General features: G+C 35.2%; 3 protein-coding genes across 3 annotated transcripts; 2 read left to right on the plus strand and 1 right to left on the minus strand.

Annotated features, from left to right (window-relative positions):
• Positions 1-3,375, plus strand: LOC140885535 (aquaporin PIP2-2-like). Its single transcript, XM_073292520.1, has 4 exons — positions 1-325; positions 875-1,170; positions 2,707-2,847; positions 2,944-3,375. Exons 1-4 carry the CDS (start codon positions 28-30, stop codon positions 3,055-3,057), a joined length of 849 nt encoding a protein of 282 aa, XP_073148621.1. The 5' UTR covers positions 1-27; the 3' UTR covers positions 3,058-3,375.
• A 7,522-nt stretch (positions 3,376-10,897) lies between these two features.
• LOC140884479 (uncharacterized) lies at positions 10,898-11,793 on the plus strand. Its single transcript, XM_073291252.1, has one exon. It carries the CDS (start codon positions 11,115-11,117, stop codon positions 11,595-11,597), a length of 483 nt encoding a protein of 160 aa, XP_073147353.1. The 5' UTR covers positions 10,898-11,114; the 3' UTR covers positions 11,598-11,793.
• Positions 11,794-14,193: 2,400 nt separating this feature from the next.
• Positions 14,194-21,219, minus strand: LOC140880198 (4-hydroxy-3-methylbut-2-en-1-yl diphosphate synthase (ferredoxin), chloroplastic-like). Its single transcript, XM_073284422.1, has 20 exons — positions 21,034-21,219; positions 20,391-20,640; positions 18,649-18,806; positions 18,357-18,463; positions 18,170-18,270; positions 18,001-18,077; positions 17,679-17,798; positions 17,352-17,582; positions 17,039-17,155; positions 16,864-16,938; positions 16,693-16,770; positions 16,474-16,533; positions 16,327-16,389; positions 16,017-16,161; positions 15,793-15,931; positions 15,621-15,698; positions 15,329-15,488; positions 15,145-15,243; positions 14,949-15,053; positions 14,194-14,515 (listed from the first exon to the last, which is right to left on the minus strand). The coding sequence occupies exons 2-20, from the start codon at positions 20,602-20,604 to the stop codon at positions 14,414-14,416; spliced, it is 2,229 nt and encodes a 742-aa protein (XP_073140523.1). The 5' UTR covers positions 20,605-20,640; positions 21,034-21,219; the 3' UTR covers positions 14,194-14,413.
• Between the last annotated feature and the right edge of the window lie 1,596 nt (positions 21,220-22,815).

The following is a 22,815-nucleotide window of genomic DNA, read 5'->3' on the forward strand; positions in this document are numbered from 1 at the left end:
TATATATAACGCATACTAGATATTTCCATGGCCAAGCACGACGCCGAATCTGCTTTCCCGGCCAAGGATTACCATGATCCGCCGCCGGCTCCGCTCGTGGGCTTCGACGAGCTAGCGAGATGGTCGTTTTACAGAGCCGTGATCGCCGAGTTTGTCGCCACCGTTCTTTTCCTCTACGTCTCCGTCATGACGGTTATAGGGTACGAGAGCCAGATAGACCCCAACAACGGCGGCAGCGGCTGTGACGGCGTCGGCAGCCTCGGGATTGCTTGGGTTTTTGGGGGAATGATTTTCGTGCTTGTTTACTGCACCGCCGGGATCTCGGGTAATTAAACCAATTTCAACACCTTGATTTCATTTTGTATGTTTATTTTTCTGCGGTTTTTGGTTTATAATCGAATTTGTGTCTTATATCTTTTGATTTTTCTTTTTTGTTAATTTTATTTTGTGGGAGGTCATGTTGATATGACCACTAGACACATCACAATACATAGTAGAACGTTAGAAATGTCTGTTTATAGCACGTTAGCAATGTTTTGCGACATGTCAACACATGAATTTCTAGACAAGTTGCGAAAATATATAGTTTGACAAATAATATAGATGTTATATATTCATGTATTTTAATCCATATAATAATAATATTTTTTGGTTCTAAATATTTTTTTTAGAATAACACGATCGAAAAACATTTTCAAAACTCGATACTATGAATCCAGAATATTGAATGGAACTTATAATTTTGAATTCAAATATATAACATGAATATCTACAATCGAGAATCCATATATATGAATTTTTTTTTCTACATTAATCAAACATTAGATCATGTCATATGATGGCCATCGAAATTAATTAAAATATATACATGCAGGAGGACACCTGAACCCGGCGGTGACTTTCGGGCTGTTCTTGGCCCGCAAGGTATCGCTAATAAGAACGTTGATGTATATGGTGGCACAGTGTTTGGGTGCAATATGCGGCGTGGGTTTGGTGAAGGCATTGCAATCATCTTATTTCAACAAATACGGGGGCGGGGCGAACCGGTTGGCCGTCGGATACAGTAAAGGCGTGGGTTTGGGAGCTGAAATCATCGGCACCTTTGTTTTGGTGTACACTGTTTTCTCTGCCACTGATCCCAAAAGAAATGCTAGAGACTCCCATGTCCCTGTGAGTACCTTTCTATTTTCTTTATTATTCCAGTGCATACACATGATTTCCCCCCAATTTAAAGTGTCTTTAAATAATAATAATAAAAAGTTTAATCGTAAAAAATTAATTAAAAAACAAACTATTTAGACTTGGATATCGTTGACTTCTGTAGTATGATTAAGACCCAACGGCAAATGTTTACTAATATTTTTTTTTTTTTTGCTCGAAAATGCAAATCTTTCTACTATTAGTGACATAATTAGTTGAATAATGGGGCTGACAGTTATGATTCCACGCACCCTAGAGTGCAGGGATCCACGTGCATTCATGTTTAAAACTACTCAGACTGTTTTGAAATTTTTACGGTAGGGTCGTCTAAAAAATGCAAATCCAACGATGTATTATATGATACAAATTTCAATCTCGGTGGTCGGAGATTTGAAGATGGTCGGAAATTGCATATTTCACCTAATTTCCGGTCATCTTCAAATCTCCTACCACCGAGATTAAAATTTATATCATATGATACCTCGTTGGATTCACATTTTCGAGACGATCCTACAGTGAAAATTTTTGGGCAATCGAAGTTGTTTTGGGCACGGGTGTACGTGGATCCTCAGCACCCTAAGGTGCGTGGGATCAAAACTGATGGGGCTGATATATATGGGGCTGATATATATATATAAATTTTCAGCTGCCCAACAATTCCTCCTCACTTCATGCCCGACCACTAAAACCCGATGGTGGATTTTAGTTTTGCAAAAAATCAAAATAAAAAACAACTAAGACCCATCACCTCTCTATATATATATATATATTTATGGGCTTATGTTACGGGCAGCTGAGATGCAATGTAGTCGTTGTTAAAAAATCATGAGTTTGAGCTTAACTTCACTTTAAAATCTAGTTGAAAGCAATAAGATGGTTCAAATCTATGGTTTCGTTTGAACATGTATCTTAAAATTTTTTTAGTGTTTTATAAGCGAAAACAACTTAAAGTATGAGTTTCAATAATTTTTTTGTAAAATGTTTTTGAAAAATATTTTTTAAAAATTGTTCTCCTCTCCAAGTATAGTTTTTAAAAAACACTTGAGATGCATTTTTAGATGTTTATAGAATGGAACTACAAAATTCAGATATGAACAACATTGCTTCTCAAGTGTTAAAATGTTTTTATAAATCAGCAGTTGTCCAAACACATTTATTTTTAAAACATTTTATAAAAAAATATTTTAAAAACAATTTTATAAAAACGTTTTACAAGTATATGTCGAAACGATATATGATTAAATTCTCTAAGATCGAAATTATGATTTGGAACATCCATCTCACGTTACCCATTAATATTTATCAATTTTGTCTCACTTTTGCCCATCAAGTTAAGTGTGAAATGGAAAAGTATCGGACCAATTTTGAACTAAGTGGGCTTCCATTCCATCAACCAAACCGACCCGACCCATTAGCAAACCGGATCACAAAATTTCCAACCCGGCCCATTCCAATTAGAGTCCTCATTAATGTTTTAAATTTCCTGATTGAATTGAACTGATGCAGGTCTTGGCTCCACTGCCCATTGGATTCGCCGTGTTCGTGGTGGTGCTAGCCACCAGCCCCATCACTGGCACGGGAATCAACCCGGCTCGGAGTTTCGGGGCCGCGGTGATCTACAACAACAACGCTGTCTGGGATGATCAAGTATGGGATGATCATGCGTGAATATTATTAATTAATTCCTCACATAATTAATTTATATGATAAGATACTTAAATGTATTTTGTGTACGTAATACAGTGGCTTTTCTGGGTTGGACCATTCATTGGAGCTGCAATTGCTGCATTCTATCACAAGTACATCATAAGAGCAGCTGCCGTTAAAGCTTTCGGATCTCACAGGAGCAATGCTTAATTGAGGCATATATATTATATATATGTTGGATTTCGATATCGATCGGTTACAATAATTCGACTGTAATTCCTGTTTCCGAGCTGCATAAAACATGCATGAAACTTCCGTAACAAGACGAGTTTTTCGCTATGTTAGAAGTATGATTATTTATGTTTTTTTTTTAGCTGTATGGATTGGAAAACAAGGTATTATATGATCGATATATAACTGCATGAATTGCCCGAGTGTGTTGTGTAGTAGTATGTAGTGTAATTTAATAGTTGGAGACATGTAATTTGAGAAGTTCATATATAAATTAACTTGGTCATAAATGTTATATATGTGGAAATTAAGGGTTTAATTTCGGTTGCACACCATTAATTAGGTTTCCTTTTGTGTATTTTTTTAATAATGTTTGTTCTTGTATTATAATACTAGTCATTGAGCCATACGCAATAACGTAATATATTAATATTTTTTATAATATACATTTTACTTTGATATTTAACGAAAATATTAAACAACATTATGGTAAAACATATATAACGTCCTGACATCGACAAGTTCGAAATCAAGGAATATAATAATATCAATACATATAGTACTGTTCAAGTTCAACACCTAAAAAATGCCCTACGAAAGAAGGATTAAACATAATGCCGATCAAATCCCAATTAAATTTCCAAGCGCATGCGACAATGTAAGCCAAAAAATTATTAATAGCATTGTAACAAATCTAAACTACAAATGAAACATAGCTTCATGTTATAGACTTGAAGCAATAAAAATAAAAATAAAATAATAATGTGATATACGCGAATGTTGGAAAATTTGATGCTACAGACGGATAAGTACCTCTTCTACAACATCTACTTTCTTGTGAACTACATAGCGTAGTCGAAAAGTTATTTACGCGAATGACCTATAGGATAGTTTATTTTGCTTTAGTTTGTATTTTTTCCGTTTACGTGGCCGTGAAAGCAACGAGTATTAATTAATATGACGTGAACACAAATGTGAGTTGATCATGCTAATTTTGGAAGTGTTTTGAGAGGTAATTAACGTGTTCGAGCTGGAGAGGGAAACTGGAAGAACACGGGTAGAGGAGCATTTTCGGTGAATTTGAAAAACAAACCCAAAACACCAATCAGTTTACTATGAATTTAATAATTTTCATTTTACTTTGTTGACTAATAAATTTGTTCATAAATAAAAGAATTATGATATCTAAAAAATTATTAGATTACAGTTTCATCACATCCAACAATCGGACGCGATTTCTTTTTCGTAATTCTGATACATATGATTACACTTTGCAGCAACGTAACATTCAAAGAAGGAAAACATGGGTTATGGGCTCTATATTAATGTTTGGAAACAGAGGAGTTAAACGATATATGCATGTGAAGTTGCGTGCAAAATGCAAATGGTCTTGGAGTGGCCAAAACAAAAGAAACACGTATTATTTATTTGTATAATTAAAAACTGTTTCTATATAAAAAAATATCGTTATTTTCAAACAAACCGATAACAATACTCTGTTTTTTTCTTCTTTTCTTCCAACATTGCTCACAAACTTTATCTAATTTAAATCTAACTATTTGATCAAATCCATCTAAAAGTTCGCGATTTGATTTATTCTCTAGATATACAATAATAATAATAATTAATGATTTATCTGCTCAAACTCATTACATCAGAAGAAGTTGTAAAAACTCGAAAACAAAAAAAAAAAACGAAAGGTGAATAACATGATCATAACAATAACTTGAAATCTCTTCGACACTGTCCTCAAAACTAGGTCTTTTCATCGTGATCTTTAAGTTCTTCCTCACTTTTATGTGAGAAGACGAAGTAAGTGATAAGTGTTCGTATAAACACTCAGCAAATAAGGTTTGATCGAACAGGATATACATAACTTTCTAGCAAATATCAGAAAAGAACATAAATACGTAAACACTAGAAATTTTTTAAATTCTATAGTTACGAGTTCTTAAAACTCGACTCTCCTATAAATAAAGGTCAGAACATCGATCAATCCACCAAACAAGAGACTGAAGTCTGAACGTCATAACGACAGCTTTTCACCCCGAACAACAACGGTTATCATCAGCCTACTGCATCAAGGTCGCAAAATGATTCGAAATTTCCTTTACACGATTTTTTTTTATTAAAAAAAACAAATTCTTTTAAAAGAGTTTATTTATTTTTAGAGACGGGTTCATTCACATAGGTTGAGATTCAGAAAAAAAAAGCCCAAGATCTTATCTTCCTTAGAACTCAAGGATCCACTGGAATCCCCTTTCTTATTATATATTAGTCACTTTGTTATACAATCAATGTAATTCAAACCAGAAGTTTCCTCGAACAACAAGAATCTCAATCCACCGTGATTAATCAAACACCAAGATGAACAAACCAATCTATGCACATACAATCTTATAGCAGATTATCACAAACAAATAGGAATTAATCAACACACAGATTACGTGGTTCGGCACTTTAATCTGCCTACATCCACGGGGAAATAGAACCAATCTTATTACTGGAATCTCAAGTTTGAAAGATACAACCGTAGACCAATCTCTTCCGATTACAATCTAAAGAAGAAAACAAATCTTATCAGAGCTCCAGATTAACTTGTTTATCCTTCTTCTTGATCGACGTCCTTGAGTCTTGATTTTCCGCTGGTGATCCTTGAGATTGCAGACTTAGAGAGTTGAGAGAGTGCCTTCCCTGATAACCGATCCTCTAGCTTATAACCGAAGCTTGAGATTCCTTCTTAACGGTCACAAACTCTTGTTGGGCCATTTTCCTATTGGGTTAACTTAAACTAATGGGCTTTAAATCAATATTATCCCTTGGCCACCGAGATAACATAGAATTGACCCATTAGTCAAATTATAAAGCCCAATGAACCAACTTTGAAGACACATACTCAACAATCTCCACCTTGACAAGAAGTTGGTTCCATTCCCTTATTCCATTCTGCACCTAAGTCCTTGTAACCACACTAACCAGATCCAGACAATGTTTGAATTTGGTGTGTGGTAGTGCTTTAGTTAATGCATCGGCTGGATTATCATCAGTCTTGATTTTCCTTAGCTCCACCTCTCCTCTTGCAATGATATCTCTTACAAAATGTAGTTTCACATCTATGTGCTTATATCTCTCATGAAATACTTGATGTTTAGACAAATGTATGGCACTTTGGCTGTCACAGTGAATGGTTACTATCTCTTGTTTTAAACCAAGTTCAGACACTATTCCCTTAAGCCAAAGTGCCTCTTTCATTGCCTCAGTCACTGCTATATATTCTGCTTCCGTAGTAGAGAGTGCTACCACTGATTGTAGTATGGCCTTCCAGCTTACTGCCGTTCCAAAGACAGTAAATAGGTAGCCTGTAAGAGACTTCCTTGTATCAAGATTAGCTGCAAAGTCTGAGTCTACAAATCCTTCTACTGGTTTGTCTGAAATTTCTTGTTTTTGGAACATGAGTCCTAGACCTGTTGATCCTTTTAAGTATCTTAGGATCCATTTCAAGGCCTCCCAATGTTCTCTTCCAGGATTTGACATAAACCTTGAAACTACACTAATAGCATGTGCTAAATCTGGTCTACTACAGACCATCCCATACATAATACTTCCAACACCATTCGAATAGGAAACTTTATTCATTTCTTGTTTCTCTGATTCACTGTTAGGAGACTGATATGAAGATAGCTTTATGTGCTGGCCTAAAGGAGTAATCGTTGCCTTTGATTCATCCATATTGAATTTCTTCAATACTTTGATGATGTATGCTTCTTGATTCAAGAAAAGGCTTTGCTTTTCTCGGTTTCTTTCAATATCCATACCCAGAATTCTTTTAGCCTCTCCTAAGTCCTTCATTTCAAACTCCTTGCTGAGTTTTCTTTTCAATTCTTCTATATCTCTTTTATTTTTGCTTGCAATAAGCATATCATCAACATATAGAAGAAGATAGGTATTAGATTGATCTTTCTCTGTCTTATAATAAACAAAACTATCAAAACAGCTCCTTTTGAAGTTTATTCTTTCCATGAACTCATCGAACTTCTTATACCATTGTCGAGGGCTTTGTTTAAGTCCATATAAAGACCTTTTTAGTAAGCAGACCTTATTTCCAGCATTGATGTACTGATGTCCTTTAGGAAGTTCCATTAGAATTTTCTCTTCTAAATCTCCATGTAAGAAAGCTGTTTTGACATCTAGTTGTTCTAGTTACAAATTCATCTGTGTAACTATGGCCAAGATTATCCTTATAGAGGAGTGTTTAACCACTGGGGAGTAAATTTCATTGCAGTCTATCCCTTCAATCTGAGAGTAACCTTTAGCCACAAGCCGGGCTTTGAACTTTACTTTCTCTACTGCTGTGGAATCCTCTTTAAGCTTATAAATCCACTTACATCCCAGTATTCTGTCACCTTCCTTTTTTTCTGTTAATTTCCAAGTTTTGTTCTTTAAGAGTGAATCTAGTTCTTCCTTCATTGCCTTTTGCCAATGATCTTTATTTCTACTGGAAATTGCATCTTCATAAGAAGAAGGTTCAGCATATCCCACCTTTCCTGCTGTGTGTAGGGCATATGAAATCATATCTGCTTCAGCAAACCTCTGAGGAGGTCTGATTTCTCTTCTCTGCCTGTCCCTGGCCAGTTTATAAGAGCTAAGATTGTCATCATTGTGTGTAGGATTACTTGGAGTAGATTCTTGCTCAATATCATCACTTCTTTGATCTGTATCAGCAATTTCTATTTCTGATAAGGGCTCCACCTCAACTTGCATATCCAGATTCTTGTTTGACTCATCAGAGGCATCAATGTTCTTGAGTTTATATGCCATTTTTGATTCATCAAAAGTGACATCCCTTGTATTGAAACATCTAGGACCTGTTTTATCCAAGTTCCAAACCTTGTAGCCTTTTACTCCTTCTGGATAACCTACAAAGATGCATCTTGTTGCTCTTGGTTCCAACTTATCTTGTCTTATATGAGCATAAGCCAAGCATCCAAACACCTTCAACTTTGAATAGTCTTCAGGAACTTCTTTCCACAATTCCATAGGTGTTTTCAAGTTCAAAGCATTTGATGGACATCTATTAATCAAATATGTTGCTGTTGCCAAAGCTTCACCCCAGAATTGTTTTGGTAACCCTGCATTCAGAATCAAACACCTCACTCTCTCTAGTAAGGTCCTATTCATTCTCTCGGCTACCCCATTTTGTTGTGGTGTGCCTGGAACCAAGAGATGTCTTGTGATCCCTCTCTGTCTACATATCTCATTGAACTCCTTGGATAGGAATTCCAATCCATTATCAGTTCTCAAGAACTTCACTTTCCGATCTGTTTCATTTTCTGTTTGCAGCAACCATTCCTTAAACTTAATTGATGTTTCATCCTTTGTTTTCAGAAGATAGGTCCATACTTTTCTTGTATAGTCATCAATTATGGATAAAAAATAACAGCTTCCTCCATGTGTTTGAGTTCTTGAAGGGCCCCAAAGATCTGCATGTATGTATTCTAGAGGTCTTGTAGAAGTGTGCTTTCCTGAATCAAAAGACACTCTCTTTGACTTTCCCAAAATACAAAATTCACATAGCTCTGATCCTTTTATTTTGTCTCCACACAGTAAGCCTTTCTTCGATAGTTCTTCTAATCCTTTTTGTCCAACATGCCCTAGTCTCATATGCCACAGTTTAGACTTGTCTGTCTTATCTTGAAGCATTGCAGAACATCCAATCACTGTTTTGGCTTGTAATACATAGAGTGAATTCATTCGATTTCCTTTCATCACTACCAGTGATCCCTTGGATACTTTCATTACTGCATTTTCACATTTAAAAGCATATCCACTGGACTCTAGAGTACCTAAAGATATTAGGTTCCTCTTGAGCTCAGGAACAAACCTAACTTCTTTAAGAATTCTCTCTATACCATCATGCATCAGTAGTCTAATGTTGCCTACTCCTTTTACTTTGCATGATTTCTCATTTCCCAGTAATACAACTCCTTGATCTGATTCATTTAAATCTTGAAACCAGGATTTAATAGGACACATGTGAAAAGTACAGCCTGAATCCATTATCCATTCATTCTTCATATTATCATCTGTCAATACCAAAGCCTCTGCAGATTCATACCCTTCAGATACCATTGCTGCTTCACCTGATTGGTCTTTGTTCCTTTCGAATGATTTTCTTTTCTTAAACTCTGGACAATCTCTTTTGAAATGTCCCTCCTTATGACATAGAAAACATTTAAATTTTGTTTTGCTTTTTGATCTAGATCTGTTCCTGTTAGAGTTATAATTTCTCTTTTCTGTCCTGCCCCTAGCAGTTAACCCTTCACCAAATATCTCCCCAGTAAATTGCAGCTTCTTCTGTAACTCTTTAGACTGAATTGCAGACTGAACTTCGTCCAAAGAGATAGTTTGATCTCTCCCATAGAGCATAGCATCTTTAAAGTTTTCATATGACTTTGGTAAGGCATTCAACAGTATGAGTGCCTTATCCTCTTCCTCGAGTTTAACCTCCACATTTTCCAAATCATCCAGAATTTTAACAAACTCATCAATCTGATCTTGAATGCCCTTACCATCTTGTATCTTGAAGGAGTACAATCTTTGCTTGAGATACAATCTGTTAGCTAATGACTTGGTCATATAGATACTTTCCAGTTTGGTCCACATAGCAGCAGCTGATCTCTCTCGACATACCTCTCTCAATGGTTTATCTCCTAGACATAAGATTATAGCACACTGTGCTTTATCCAAGATTTCGTCCTTCTGTTTCTCATCCAAAGAACTCGGCATTTCCTCCTTTGTCTTGAAAGCATCTACCCATCCCTGCTGCACAAGAATGGCCCTCATCTTAATTCTCCACAAGGCAAAATCATTCTTGCCCGTAAACTTTTCTATATCGAATTTCATTGACCCCATCTTGTCTTCGATTCCCACAGACGGCGCCACTGTTATACAATCAATGTAATTCAAACCAGAAGTTTACTCGAACAACAAGAATCTCAATCCACCGTGATTAATCAAACACCAAGATGAACAAACCAATCTATGCACATACAATCTTATAGCAGATTATCACAAACAAATAGGAATTAATCAACACACAGATTACGTGGTTCGGCACTTTAATCTGCCTACATCCACGGGGAAATAGAACCAATCTTATTACTGGAATCTCAAGTTTGAAAGATACAACCGTAGACCAATCTCTTCCGATTACAATCTAAAGAAGAAAACAAATCTTATCAGAGCTCCAGATTAACTTGTTTATCCTTCTTCTTGATCGACGTCCTTGAGTCTTGATTTTCCGCTGGTGATCCTTGAGATTGCAGACTTAGAGAGTTGAGAGAGTGCCTTCCCTGATAACTGATCCTCTAGCTTATAACCGAAGCTTGAGATTCCTTCTTAACGGTCACAAACTCTTGTTGGGCCCTTTTCCTATTGGGTTAACTTAAACTAATGGGCTTTAAATCAATATTATCCCTTGGCCACCGAGATAACATAGAATTGACCCATTAGTCAAATTATAAAGCCCAATGGACCAACTTTGAAGACACATACTCAACACACTTTGTTGCACGCATTGCGTACTAAATAGGCCATTTTTATAATAAAATTATATTTCAATTAAAACTTTCAAATAAAATTATTGTATTATATATTAAATATAAAAATTGGTGAGAAAATAAAAAAAATATTTAAATGAAAAAAAGAAGAAAAAAAGAAATCATAATTGAAAAAAAAAATGAAATAATGGAAAAAAGTGGTGGTATTTTTTTTTTAATTTATATATTATTTTAATGTACACACAGTCAACCACCAAAGAATTCTTTCATAATATATAGGAATAGATATAATATAATATATATAATATAATCTGCCCTCCCCTAGATCCGCTATTTCAACCGCCATCTTCTCGTCTCTCTTTCAAAATTCTTAGATCCCAAAGATTATTTTATCACATTAATCCCATCACGTCTTCAAGGATTCAACTCTCCTCCGGATTTTTAATCCCCCATTCTTCACATCTTCCTTCTTCTACAATGGCTTCTTCATACACTCTGCCCCTTTTCTTCACTGCATTCCTCCTCCTCTTGCGTCCTTTTTCCGCCGCGCCGGAAGCTTCACCATCTCCTTCCCCACAACCGCCTGCACAAGTCCTCCCACCCCCGCCGACAACCCCTTCACCGTCTCCAGCCAACACCCACTACTCCCCTCCCGCCCCTCCGCCGCAAGATCCCTCCCCCACCCCTTCCCCTTCTCCGGCTCCATCCCCGGCGGCGGACGAACCGAAATCTCCTCCACCTGTGCCTCTGGGGAGCGGCGGCGTTAACCGTGAGAATCAGACGGACCAGTCGGACGATGGGCCCTCCGGTGGGATGAGCGGAGGGAAGAAGGCCGGTATAGCGATCGGAGTCATCGGCGCGGCGGCCATTGTCGGGGTCGGGGCGTTTGTTTACAAGAAGCGGCAGCATAACCTCCGGCGCTCGGAATACGGCTACGCCGCCAGGCGAGAGTTCCTGTAGTAACTCCAATTTTCCATTATTATAGATCAGATTACACATGGAGTTGTTCTTTACACACCCTTTGCTCATCACATTCTACAGATCTCATTCATCCTTGAAAAAAAAATTCCCATTATGCTTCCGATTTGTTTCATTAAATTACTGATTCAACGCAGACTTTTACTTTATTTCTATATATAATTAATCGATTTACTCATTTTTGTAGATTGCCAGTTGTTTGAATCTATGATTTTTTTTAATCTTTATCTTTATTATCAGCGAATCATGTTCAGATTTGAAAATCTCTTGATATAAATAATCGAATTGATTAATGCTAGAGTATGACCCACAAAGTGTCGGTGAGACTATTTCTTGGGGAAGTTTTTTGAATAGTAGGCTGCATTTTCATGTCTTTTCACAAAAAGACCGTCCACCAACGTTTGTGAGACGTATATCTTATTTGATTTTAGGTCAATCTGTTTCGCAAACTATTCTTTACTTTTGCTTATAACATGAGAATGATGGTTTGATTAGAGATTATTCATAACACAATTTATTCCAAAGTACCATCGGTTTTTCATGTCGCCCAATTGAATTATATGACGTTTGAATCAAATGTTAGAACGTTGCTCGTGTGCTAGCATCGATCGAACCAACCTATATTGGTATGAACAGTGGGATGCATTGATTAATTTGTGAATTTTGTATAATACATGTAATTCTTATGTGGGATTAGATTAATTTCAAGTGAAAAGAAGTAGAAAACATGGATTTAGTATTTTAGTAGAATGATTTTGTTCAAAGTGGGAACAAAATTGCACGTTGTGGTGTGTCACAACTCAGGACGAGGCTGGCATGAGAATGAAATTTGGATTTGTGGTCCATGACGTTGTGGGTCCAATAATAAATAATAATTCGTCTTTGTATTATATTATATATACATTTTTTTTATATAAAATAAAATTTGCGTCTAATTTTTTCTTCTCAGATGAACCAACTTCGCCCTATTCATAATTCTATATACACTGATGTCGCTATACATTACACGCCTTGTATGCTTGTTAAATTGATATTTTTTGTGGCTCATTATTTTTGGAGTTTGGTTAATTTTTATATAAACTATAAACGATTAATATGTGACTATTTTGTGATAATGTTTGGGTTTTTTTTTTTTCAAGGGAATAACAATGTAGACATGATTTGTGAATTTTTAAATTTTGAAATGTGGAGAAAATTTGATTGTTGTGGGTAGAATTGATTTTGTTAATTTTTTTATGCTGGATCTTATGAATTTGATTTGAGGGATGAATTTGAAATGATATTTATTTTGGTGTATATGAAATTCATTGCGGTTATTGTTGAAATTTCATGATTTGATACGGAGTGCTCATCTAACAGTGTCTTTGGCCAAACATATTAAAAACAATTCATAAAATTTCATGATTTGACACAGAGTGCTCATCTAATAGTGTCTTTGGCCAAACGTGTTAAAAACAATTCATAAGTTGTTTTAAAAGTTTATAATCTGTCAGGATATTTTAAAAATATGTTGATAAAATGGATATGTGTTTTTAATCTTGATAAACCATTATTTATTTATTTATTAAAAAAACACGACTTTATGTAGTGTGTTTCAAATAGACTTAGGGAGGTATACTTGGGGAGGTCATTTTTTATTTAAAAAAAAAAATAGTTGACCTAGGTTATTTTCCAAATTCAAAGTGATTGAATAAATTTATTTTAAATAAGTTAAAGATGATATATTTGGTACTAGAAGATATGCTAGAAAATGAAAGTAATGTAAATAGTTGTACATATGTATTTATAATAAAACTATATTTAAAAAAACTGTTTTATATTTTATTTAGAAAAAATGATTTTCATGGAAAACACTTTAAAATAATATTTAATGGCACGACACAAATTTATGAAAATATCCAAAGATATTTTAGAGAAATAAAATGTTAAAATAAAAAATTTTAATTTTTTAAAAATAACTTCAAACAACTTATTTTGATATCTTATAAGTTGCTTGAAGATGGTTTTATCAAATAAATTTAACCGCTTATAATTTCAGTCAAACATCCCTAAATAAGTTAATAAATTTGAAATCTATCTTATCAAGTCCATCAATCCAGAGAGAGACAAGTTAAGATTTCCGTAGATTAGGAAACCATCTCAATCTTTTTTAAATATATTCCTAAGATAAGATTTGTTCTAATCTTATTTTGATTTTGAATTTGAACGAGTATATCACTTGATTATCAAATATCATAGATATAAAATAGTTAAAATTATCATACCTATTTGAATTTAAATGAGTAGTACATCACTTCCTCTAAAAAAAAAGAAAGAAAGTATATCACTCCAAAAAATAAGGATTATCAAATATCATAGATATAAAATAGTTAAAATTATCATACCTAAATAAATGTTAGTCAAAAGCCAAGAAAGTATAGCTCGATAATTTGGTGAGTCCTTTGCTTTGTGTGCTCTTTTGGTGAAGTCACTGAAGCCAGGTCTACTTCCTGCTCGACGAGGGTCATCGAGTCTGGGTGGTAATCAAGCCATGGCTCGGAGCAAGGAGAAGAAGAAATCAGTTCAAACTAAGCAGATATATTTGAAATATCCAGATTATTAATCGAATTCAATCATACAACCGATTCAGTATACATATAAAAGTGCCAATACATCGCACAAACTGCAGATTTTCATGCAGCAACTTGCTATATAGCACCTGACCTCTTCCCACATCTACATGCCTATGAAATGGACAAAATGGACAAAATTCTTGTAATGTTGTTGTAAAAATTACTGGCGAACTCGTGTTACTCCTCTCATTCTTCTGCAGGTGGATCCACCCATCGCCCATGATCTTTAATAAGTTGGATCAATGCATTTGTTGCCCCTTCCATAGCGATGCCTCGTTTCACCACCGTCTGAAAATTAGGCATGGATAAGTGGATATTGGACCTTATGACTGAGCATATCATGCAAACAAAACTGATAATAGATTTGTGATTGTTCCTTCTACCCACTGTTTTCTTGAACGCCGTGTGATCCATAGGCTTCTACCGAAAAGTAAAGGTGTGAAGCGCCTAGTTAACCTGATTTTTTGCTAAAGGTTTATTCATATTTCTCCAAGAAAACTGGAGTAAAATAAGAGCTATTGCTCATATGGCCCAAGATTCACAAGTTGCTGCTTATTTTCTTTTAACATATTCAACACTTGAGCACAAGAGAGAGCCTCTCCATTGCGTGCTTTTCGCACGACGTTCAGGTATGTGTATTTTTTGTGGTGGATCAAATTCTGACCTTGAAACACTACGTCGAAAACACATTTCTAATATAAACAGGAGTGCAAAATGGTACCTTCCCCACATAAAGATCGATCTTTCCAGGAGCACCACCAACATATCCAAAATCTGCATCCGCCATTTCTCCGGGACCGTTCACTATGCAACCCATTATTGCAATCTTCAGAGGAAAATTAAAAAAAAACGGCAACATGTCACTCACTGGTTTGCTTTAGATCATGGAACTTTAACCAGGAGACTAGGTAATTTACCGAAACACCAGGCAAATGTGATGTTTTATCTCTAATTTCTGCACTTATTTCTTGAAGGTCGAATAGGGTCCTTCCGCAAGATGGGCACGATACATATTCCTGATATAAGTAATTACACAGAAAAATCAGTGAATAGTCTGTGATTTGATTGATCAGTGCAGCTTTCCTGATGATATTTCCTTACCGTTTTTGTATTCCGCATTCTACAACCTTGTAACAAATTAAAAGACGTATTTCTAAGGAACTCGAAGTCCTGATCTGCAGTGTCCAATAGGATACCGTCGCCTAGTCCATCTACCAGAAGTGCTCCAGCATTGGCTCCTGCTCCAATCACTAAATCATCCCTGCATTCGAGAATAGCAAATGTCAGCAGATATTTCAAATGTTGATTTTCTCCGAAACCATTTGTCCTAAAAACTAGTGTTCATTGGAGTTGGTCCAACAACAATCTTATGCTTTAACAGGTTCTATCGTACCTGTGAATTTCTTTGGGAAACTGTATATGGTGGATCACAGGAAAGTTCAGCGAGTTCTCCGAAAGATACTCAAAAAGCCTGCAAACATAAAAAATGCCGAAAGGGGTGATGAGCTATAAATCGATATGAGATTTTATATACATATATAAAGAAAATTTAGGAGCAATTATACCTTCTAGCAGCATGAATTCTGCTTGCATTTTCTTCTTCATAAGGTAAATTATGAAGAATCATCAGAGCGTCAGAGGTCTTCAGAATTTCCAACTCTTCCTGGGGTTCATCACCACGAATTGAAACCACCAAACGAGTGCCTAAAATAAAATTACCAAGTTAGCATTATTGTTAATATCATCGAATGTGAGATTTTTCATAATCGAGGACTTAAAAAAAACGCACCTTCTGGAAGAAGCTTGTGAGCGCCAGTGGACAATTCCTGTATTGTTACAAGGACCACGGCATTGGGTAAAGGCTTGGTTAATTGCTCGGACAACGGAACTATGACTCCCATGCTAACGTCTATCAAGCGTTTAAGAGCTAGTCTCTGGTCATGGTACAAGAATAAAAATCAAGACCTTCACTTTTTAGATGTTTTTACAAGAATGAAAATCAAGACCTTCACTTTTTAGATGTTTTTAACGGTAATTAAAGTTTCTTGTCATATCATAAAAGAAAGTAACGTGCTTTCAAGTAAAATAGCGACGCTTACAGCATCTTTATCATGTAGAGGTGGAAGCTCTCTCAACAATATTGAGTCGACAGTAGCTAGATCCTGAATCAAATCAACTTTCTCAAAACCCTTCCCAAATGGAAGAAACAGAATAATGTTTTCCATGCGACTAAAACTTATATGTACCTTGAATGGCATTCCAACTACAAGTTTTGCTGCTAGAGACTTGTACAGAAGCTCAGGTGCCTGAATGGAACCAGGGGAAAATATTTTGAAATGAAAATAAAGAAATGACAGAATCATGTTCAAAATAAAAGAAGCAAAGGAACACAAACAAAAATATTTGTAATTGTAACTTAAAATTTGATGGGAGCATAGCAATAGCAAGAAAGCACAGCATGATACCTTCAACTGATCTAGGGAAACGGACATGAGAACAGAGCCATCACGATGAAGTACACCTCTATAATCAACCTCATCCCCCTGTATAAGAACAACACCAAGATCAGCGGCTTTTAAGGTGCAGAAGTTTCATTTAATCAAGTGGTAAACGAGGGAAAGTATAAAGTATCACACCTCCTTCTGAACCGGTAACTGACCACTTCTTCTTTGGAAATCAAAATACCGTCTGTGCTTTTCTTCAAATGGTGTCTAGTAAACATGAATAAGGAAGAAAATAACTTTAGAGTCTACACAATCAAAATTTGAAACTCCGTTCAAATTAAGAAGACGAATAATGTTGAAGTTATACCACTCCTTTCTGAAGCTTAGATGCTCGCATACCAAGATTAGCCAATCTTCTACAAGGATCTATCTCCTTTTCTGGAGGTTCAGTTAGAGAAACTCTGATGGTATCCCCAAGACCATCCTGCACGATCAACAATGTCATTATTCGAAGCCACCAAAAATGTGAAACAAAATACAAAGACTGTAAGAGGCTCAAAAAGTATTGAAATGCTCAAATGGCCAACACCTCGCTAAGATAATTGAAAATTTTAAATTTAAAACTGAAGGCACTGAAATTCCACAATCATAATTTTATTGATACGGAGCAATGGACATACCATAAGAAGCGTCCCTATACCAATTGCAGATTTCATCCGTCCATCTTCACCCTCACCAGCTTCAGTTACTCCTAAATGTAATGGGTAATCCCATCCTAGGACGCTCATTTCAGCGACAAGAAGGCGGTATGCCTCAACCATAATCACGGGATTGCTTGCTTTCATTGAAAATACGAAGTTATGAAAGTCCATTTTTCGGCAAATCCTTGCGTACTCAAATGCAGATTCGACCTATCATGTGATCAAATGGACATGGACCTTCATGTAAGAATTCATAAGACTGATGATTATACTGACCTCTTCTTAAAGTGCTGCTTAAATACTTACCATTCCCCTGGGCGAGTCCCCGTAATAGCTCATTATACGATCAGAAAGGCTACCATGGTTTGTGCCAATACGCATTGCCCGACCATACTTTTTACATTTTTCAACCAATTTTGAGAAAACCTAAATCAGATGCAATCAAATTCCATATAAACATCAGAATGTAATAGAACAAGACATGACTTAAATGGAAATTAATAACAAGAAAAAGAAATTGGACGAATATTTTATGCATGCAGAGAATTTTAACCACGCAACATCAAGCCTCTAAGTGATCTCAAGAACCCAAGAAACTATTGCAGAAAAGCAGCTAATGTTTAGGAACCTGCTCAATATGCTCAAGCTCTTTCTGGTAATCATCTTCGGTGTACTCGAGCTTCTCAAATTGTGCCCTCCTGTCAGCTGAAATGAATCATATAGCTGGATTAAACCACAATATCATACGTTTCTTTCCTCAACTAAAGGAAAGACGATTCAAATCGCGAATTAATTACCAAAATTTCCGGGGTTGACACGGATTTTATCAAAGCATTCAGCTACTCTTATAGCAACAGGTGGGGCAAAATGAATGTCTGCCACCAGAGGGATGTTGTAGCTGCATAAATGAAGAATTTATAAGCCCTTTATGCTAATAAAGAATACCGATCTAAACTTTTTATGTGAAGCTCATCTAGCACTTACTTCTTTTGAACAAGCGAATTTTTTATTTCAAAGCACGCATCTGCTTCTTTCTTGCCCTGAACTGTTATTCTGACAATATCTGCTCCTTGATCTGCTATTCTCATTACCTGCAAATTCAAGAATTCAACATACAATAGATATAAAACAATCAAATCTAGTAGGATTATATGGTTCCCATTAGTCCAATAAAGTTATTTTTCTAAGATAAGAGCAAGATCACATGAATGAAATCAAAGCATGTTTATTAGTACAGATTAAGAATGGAAAATAAAATTACAGAAAGTAGTCAGACCTGTTCAACTGTTGCAGCAACATTCTTTGTATCTGTTGTGGTCATTGTTTGAATCCGAATGGGATGCTCACTTCCAAGAGCCACGTTTCCAACCATCACCGTGCGGGTTTTTCTTCTAATGGTTTTATGTACAGATTCACAGTATTTCTGTCTGGGAACTACATACCAAAAGTAATCAAAATAATTGAGATAATATGATGACTGGATCTAAAATATGCATCATTGGGCTTTATCCAAGGACAAAGGTTTAAAAAGAACAGAGAACCATTATTTACCCAGATCATCGTTTCGTAACAAGAGAACACTTAGAAGGGTGACATACTTGAGATAACATGATGGTTGGAAACTACTTGGATCTAAGATATGTTCCATTGTGCTTTATCTAAGAACAAAGGTTTAAAAGAAACAGAGAAAATAGTTATTTGCCCAGATAATCGTTACGCAACTAGAGAACGCTTAGAAGGGTGAATATTTCATATTTTCCATCCCGCACCTACAACGGAGATTGCGTGGGTATAAGTAAGATGCATCCGAGCCTTAGAGGGTTAATGGATGAGATTTTTAAATGCCATAATTTCCAGGATTTGGTTGTGTATACATATTATTTTTATGACATTCCTTCAACCATAAAACTTGCCTGGTAAGCTTTAGATACATTATATTGCTCCAGCTTCTCTTTAAATTGGTAGTTTTGAATTTTAATCCCCTAAAATAGACGATTCAACCACGAAATAGTGATCTACACATCAAATGCTACATTTTGATGTAAGTTTCCCTTAATTTCCTTGGAGTTCATCTTGGGGAGAGTTCATTCATGGTTTGATAAATTATTAACTGTGATGAATAGCCAAGACTGGACTATTTTAGACATCATTTGCGAAGGAGCTAAATGCTATAATTAAGTCTTTTACGTGACCTTAGCTTATAACACTCAAGTTCTTGTGCGGAGGAATGCTTGAATAGAATTGAAAAACCAAGTAGACACAGCCTTAAGAATTTCTAAGGTATGTTACAACCTAGTAACGTATCAGAAGCAAATTTGAATATGTGATTTGAATTCAATTGCATGAGAATATGGAACTGTTACACACATTGAACTATTGAAGCATTATTTATTCATTGAGTATATTCGATTTGTAGGCCAATTGGCAGGTGTGAGAACTAGGGAAATGTATGAAAATGTTGGGTTGGTACAGATAGGTCATCGTGGCCAATTAGCATTTTCTTGATCACGCATTACATATATATTTACTTCATGATTATATTTTATACTGTATTTGTCGTTTTTATTAGGTGATTTCACATTAGGTTTTTCTAATCCTTCGGGCTATTCTGTGACGCCTTGCACTACGTAAGGACTAAGGAGAGACTGGAGAAGCCTAGGAGCCATACTACACGGGGAGGGGAGGAGTGACCCTACTGTCAATCGAAAGATTGAGATTTCTATGTAATTTTTGTAAGTTTTTAAACTTCACACCCCCAAAATTAATTGAGATCGCCTTCTTACCCTGCCCTACGGCTCTCACGAATTTATGCCTGTCCAGGATTCTTCCTACAGAAATCACTAAGGTTGTGCTTGGATTTCAAATTCCTTCACTTGTTTGGACAAATAAAATTCAAGTAAATTTCAAATTCACTCCATATTAGATTATGCAATTTCAATATCCAAATCAAATCCATTAATACGATCGTAACCTAAGACCTCACAGAACATAAGCATATGAAAGCAATAGATGTCATACCCAACAGTGGACTTCCCTCGGATGCAGGCTCGAGTTCAACAGTCTCCGAACCGGGAGTTGTAGAGTTTTTTATTACAGGGACCTTGGTTCGGCGAAATTTAACCCTTTGTACCTCTGAAACTCTTACAAAGCTAGAACTTTTTGCAAACCCCAACCCATGATGATCCCTGCTTTTCAGACCCGAAAATGAAGACGAAACAGCTCCAGCTGCCATTTTCTACTCCCAAGTGTCAAATTTTATCCTCTCAAACTACAAAAGAATCAACAATTTAGTTATCAAAACAGTACAAAAGTTACCTATAAGAAAGGTTTCTTGAAAGATGATGCTGCCAAATAATTACAATAATATAAATCAAAACTAACAAATCGCCTAGATTGATGCCCATGAAAAAGTCATCACTTTCTGTCAATTGGGTTCCGTCCAAATCAACATCACCCCCCCAGATTTTATGTTCACCCGCCAACCCTTGCTCCAAAACACATACAAATACACCCACACGGCCACACACACCCCAAAGCATGGAGAAAAACTCGACCCAAAGAAGACATTATTCAAATATTTGTATTAGATTTTGTTGAATCCCACTTCCAAGAATTGACAGCAACAAAATTTGAACTGAAGCAGGCTTGATCAATCACTTACAGAGATTATTAATGGCGGTAACAGAAAGCTGGCAAGCAGAAATATGGGCCGAAAAATCAGAGCTTGAAATGCAAATTTCAGAGGACAAATCGCTTTTATTGAGAGGAAAAACAAAAACTTTGATACAAGTTCGGTAGCAGGTGCTTCAAAAATATTCTTCACCCTGTATCTATCCAAGTATCCAATATATATAAACATAATATAATATTTTTCCCAACAACGATCAAAATACTCTGATCAAAAAAACATTTTTTTAAAGCTTTTAATTTTAATAAAGAATTTTGAAGTTTTATTTTGGTCAATATGCTCAAGCAACTGAAAATAAAAACTGTCTTTTTCCATTTTCAGGACTCTGTTTTTACCATTTTTTTTCATCTGATTTTGTTTTCTTTATCAGTAGAAATTCAAAAGTTGAATAACTACTGTTTGTTTGTTGGGTCTTGAATATTATTATTACCAACAAACCACTAATTTTTTTTAATAAAAAAAACATATCTTGAATAAAATTATCTTTTCTTGACCAAAACAGAAAGTTGAGTTGCCGTATTGAATTTACATGCGGACTCGTAGAGCAGCACCAACCTTGGCAGTCAATTTCGAGCGCTGAGATACAATATTTATCTGGCACTCAACTCCGATTTAATTATATAAATTTTCTTATTTTCTCGGTTCATTCAAATATGTAGTTCAGTTTCTATATTTAATATTATATTTTTTTACTAATATATTGTTATTAATAGAAAACATGTAACTATTTTTGAATAAATTAAATAAACATAGAATAGGATGTTTGTTAATAAAATTTGTTTTTCTGAATGAATTTTTTAATATGTATGATATTTTTTTTAAAAAAAACACTATATATTTAAAAGGTGGAAGGGAATATTTAATTAGGAGTCAGAATTAAAAAAATCTTACGCGTAATTTAATTTTAACTCTATTTAGTTTCCAAATTTGCATTTTTCTTCAAAATATATAGATTTCTCATTAATTAATAATTACTAAAATATAAGTCTTATATGGCAGCTGATTCCTATGTTTTAATTGAAGCAACAACGCTAACATTTTAAAATAAATAAATGGTTTTTATGGGTCAATTCAAAATTTTTAGAATATCGTATGGTCAAATTAACAAGGGGTGGCGATTAATAATGCATGGATATGATAGAGTATTCAAGCCGCCGGAATTAATTAATTAATATGAGCTAGTCGTTATTTATTATTATTATTATTATTATTATTATTATTATTATTATTGTTATTAGGACAGTAGGCGCGCAGTAAGAACATGATTACAATATACGAGGAATTTTTTGGACCGTAGGCGCGCAGTAAGAACATGATTACAATATACGAGGAATTTTTTGGACCGTAAGCGCGCAGTAAGTACATGATTATAATATACGAGGAATTTTTTGGACCGTAGGCGCGCATGCAGTAAGAATATGATTACAATATACGAGAAATTTTTTGGACCGTAAGCGCGCAATAAGAACATGATTACAATATATGAGGAATTTTTTTTTTAGTCTCATAAGTTGTCATTTTACGATTTCGATTTATTATATTTTTATATTTTAGTTTTAGTCCATTATCTTTTTTTGATAATTTTAATCATTATTTCGACGTAGCGCTGATGTGACATTAATACAGTGCTGATAAGGAGCTAACGCATATAATATCACATAAACATTTCGACGATAAAGACTAAAACTGCAAAAAAAAAAAAAAAACATGCGAGACTAAAATTGAAATCTAAAATCATAAAAAAATTACAAAATA

This window comes from Henckelia pumila, chromosome 2 (genome assembly GCF_033568475.1).
Source record: "Henckelia pumila isolate YLH828 chromosome 2, ASM3356847v2, whole genome shotgun sequence".
Classification (NCBI taxonomy): domain Eukaryota; kingdom Viridiplantae; phylum Streptophyta; class Magnoliopsida; order Lamiales; family Gesneriaceae; genus Henckelia; species Henckelia pumila.

Coding starts and splice junctions, on each gene's coding strand:
- LOC140885535 (XM_073292520.1), top strand. CDS start 28: ATGGCCAAGCACGACGCCGAATCTGCTTTCCCGGCCAAGGATTACCAT. Junction 326..874: donor CTGCACCGCCGGGATCTCGG/GTAATTAAACCA, acceptor ATATACATGCAG/GAGGACACCTGAACCCGGCG. Junction 2,848..2,943: donor ACGCTGTCTGGGATGATCAA/GTATGGGATGAT, acceptor TACGTAATACAG/TGGCTTTTCTGGGTTGGACC.
- LOC140884479 (XM_073291252.1), top strand. CDS start 11,115: ATGGCTTCTTCATACACTCTGCCCCTTTTCTTCACTGCATTCCTCCTC.
- LOC140880198 (XM_073284422.1), bottom strand. CDS start 20,604: ATGGCAGCTGGAGCTGTTTCGTCTTCATTTTCGGGTCTGAAAAGCAGG. Junction 17,156..17,351: donor GTATAGGGACGCTTCTTATG/GTATGTCCATTG, acceptor TTGATCGTGCAG/GATGGTCTTGGGGATACCAT. Junction 16,939..17,038: donor CTAAGCTTCAGAAAGGAGTG/GTATAACTTCAA, acceptor CATGTTTACTAG/ACACCATTTGAAGAAAAGCA.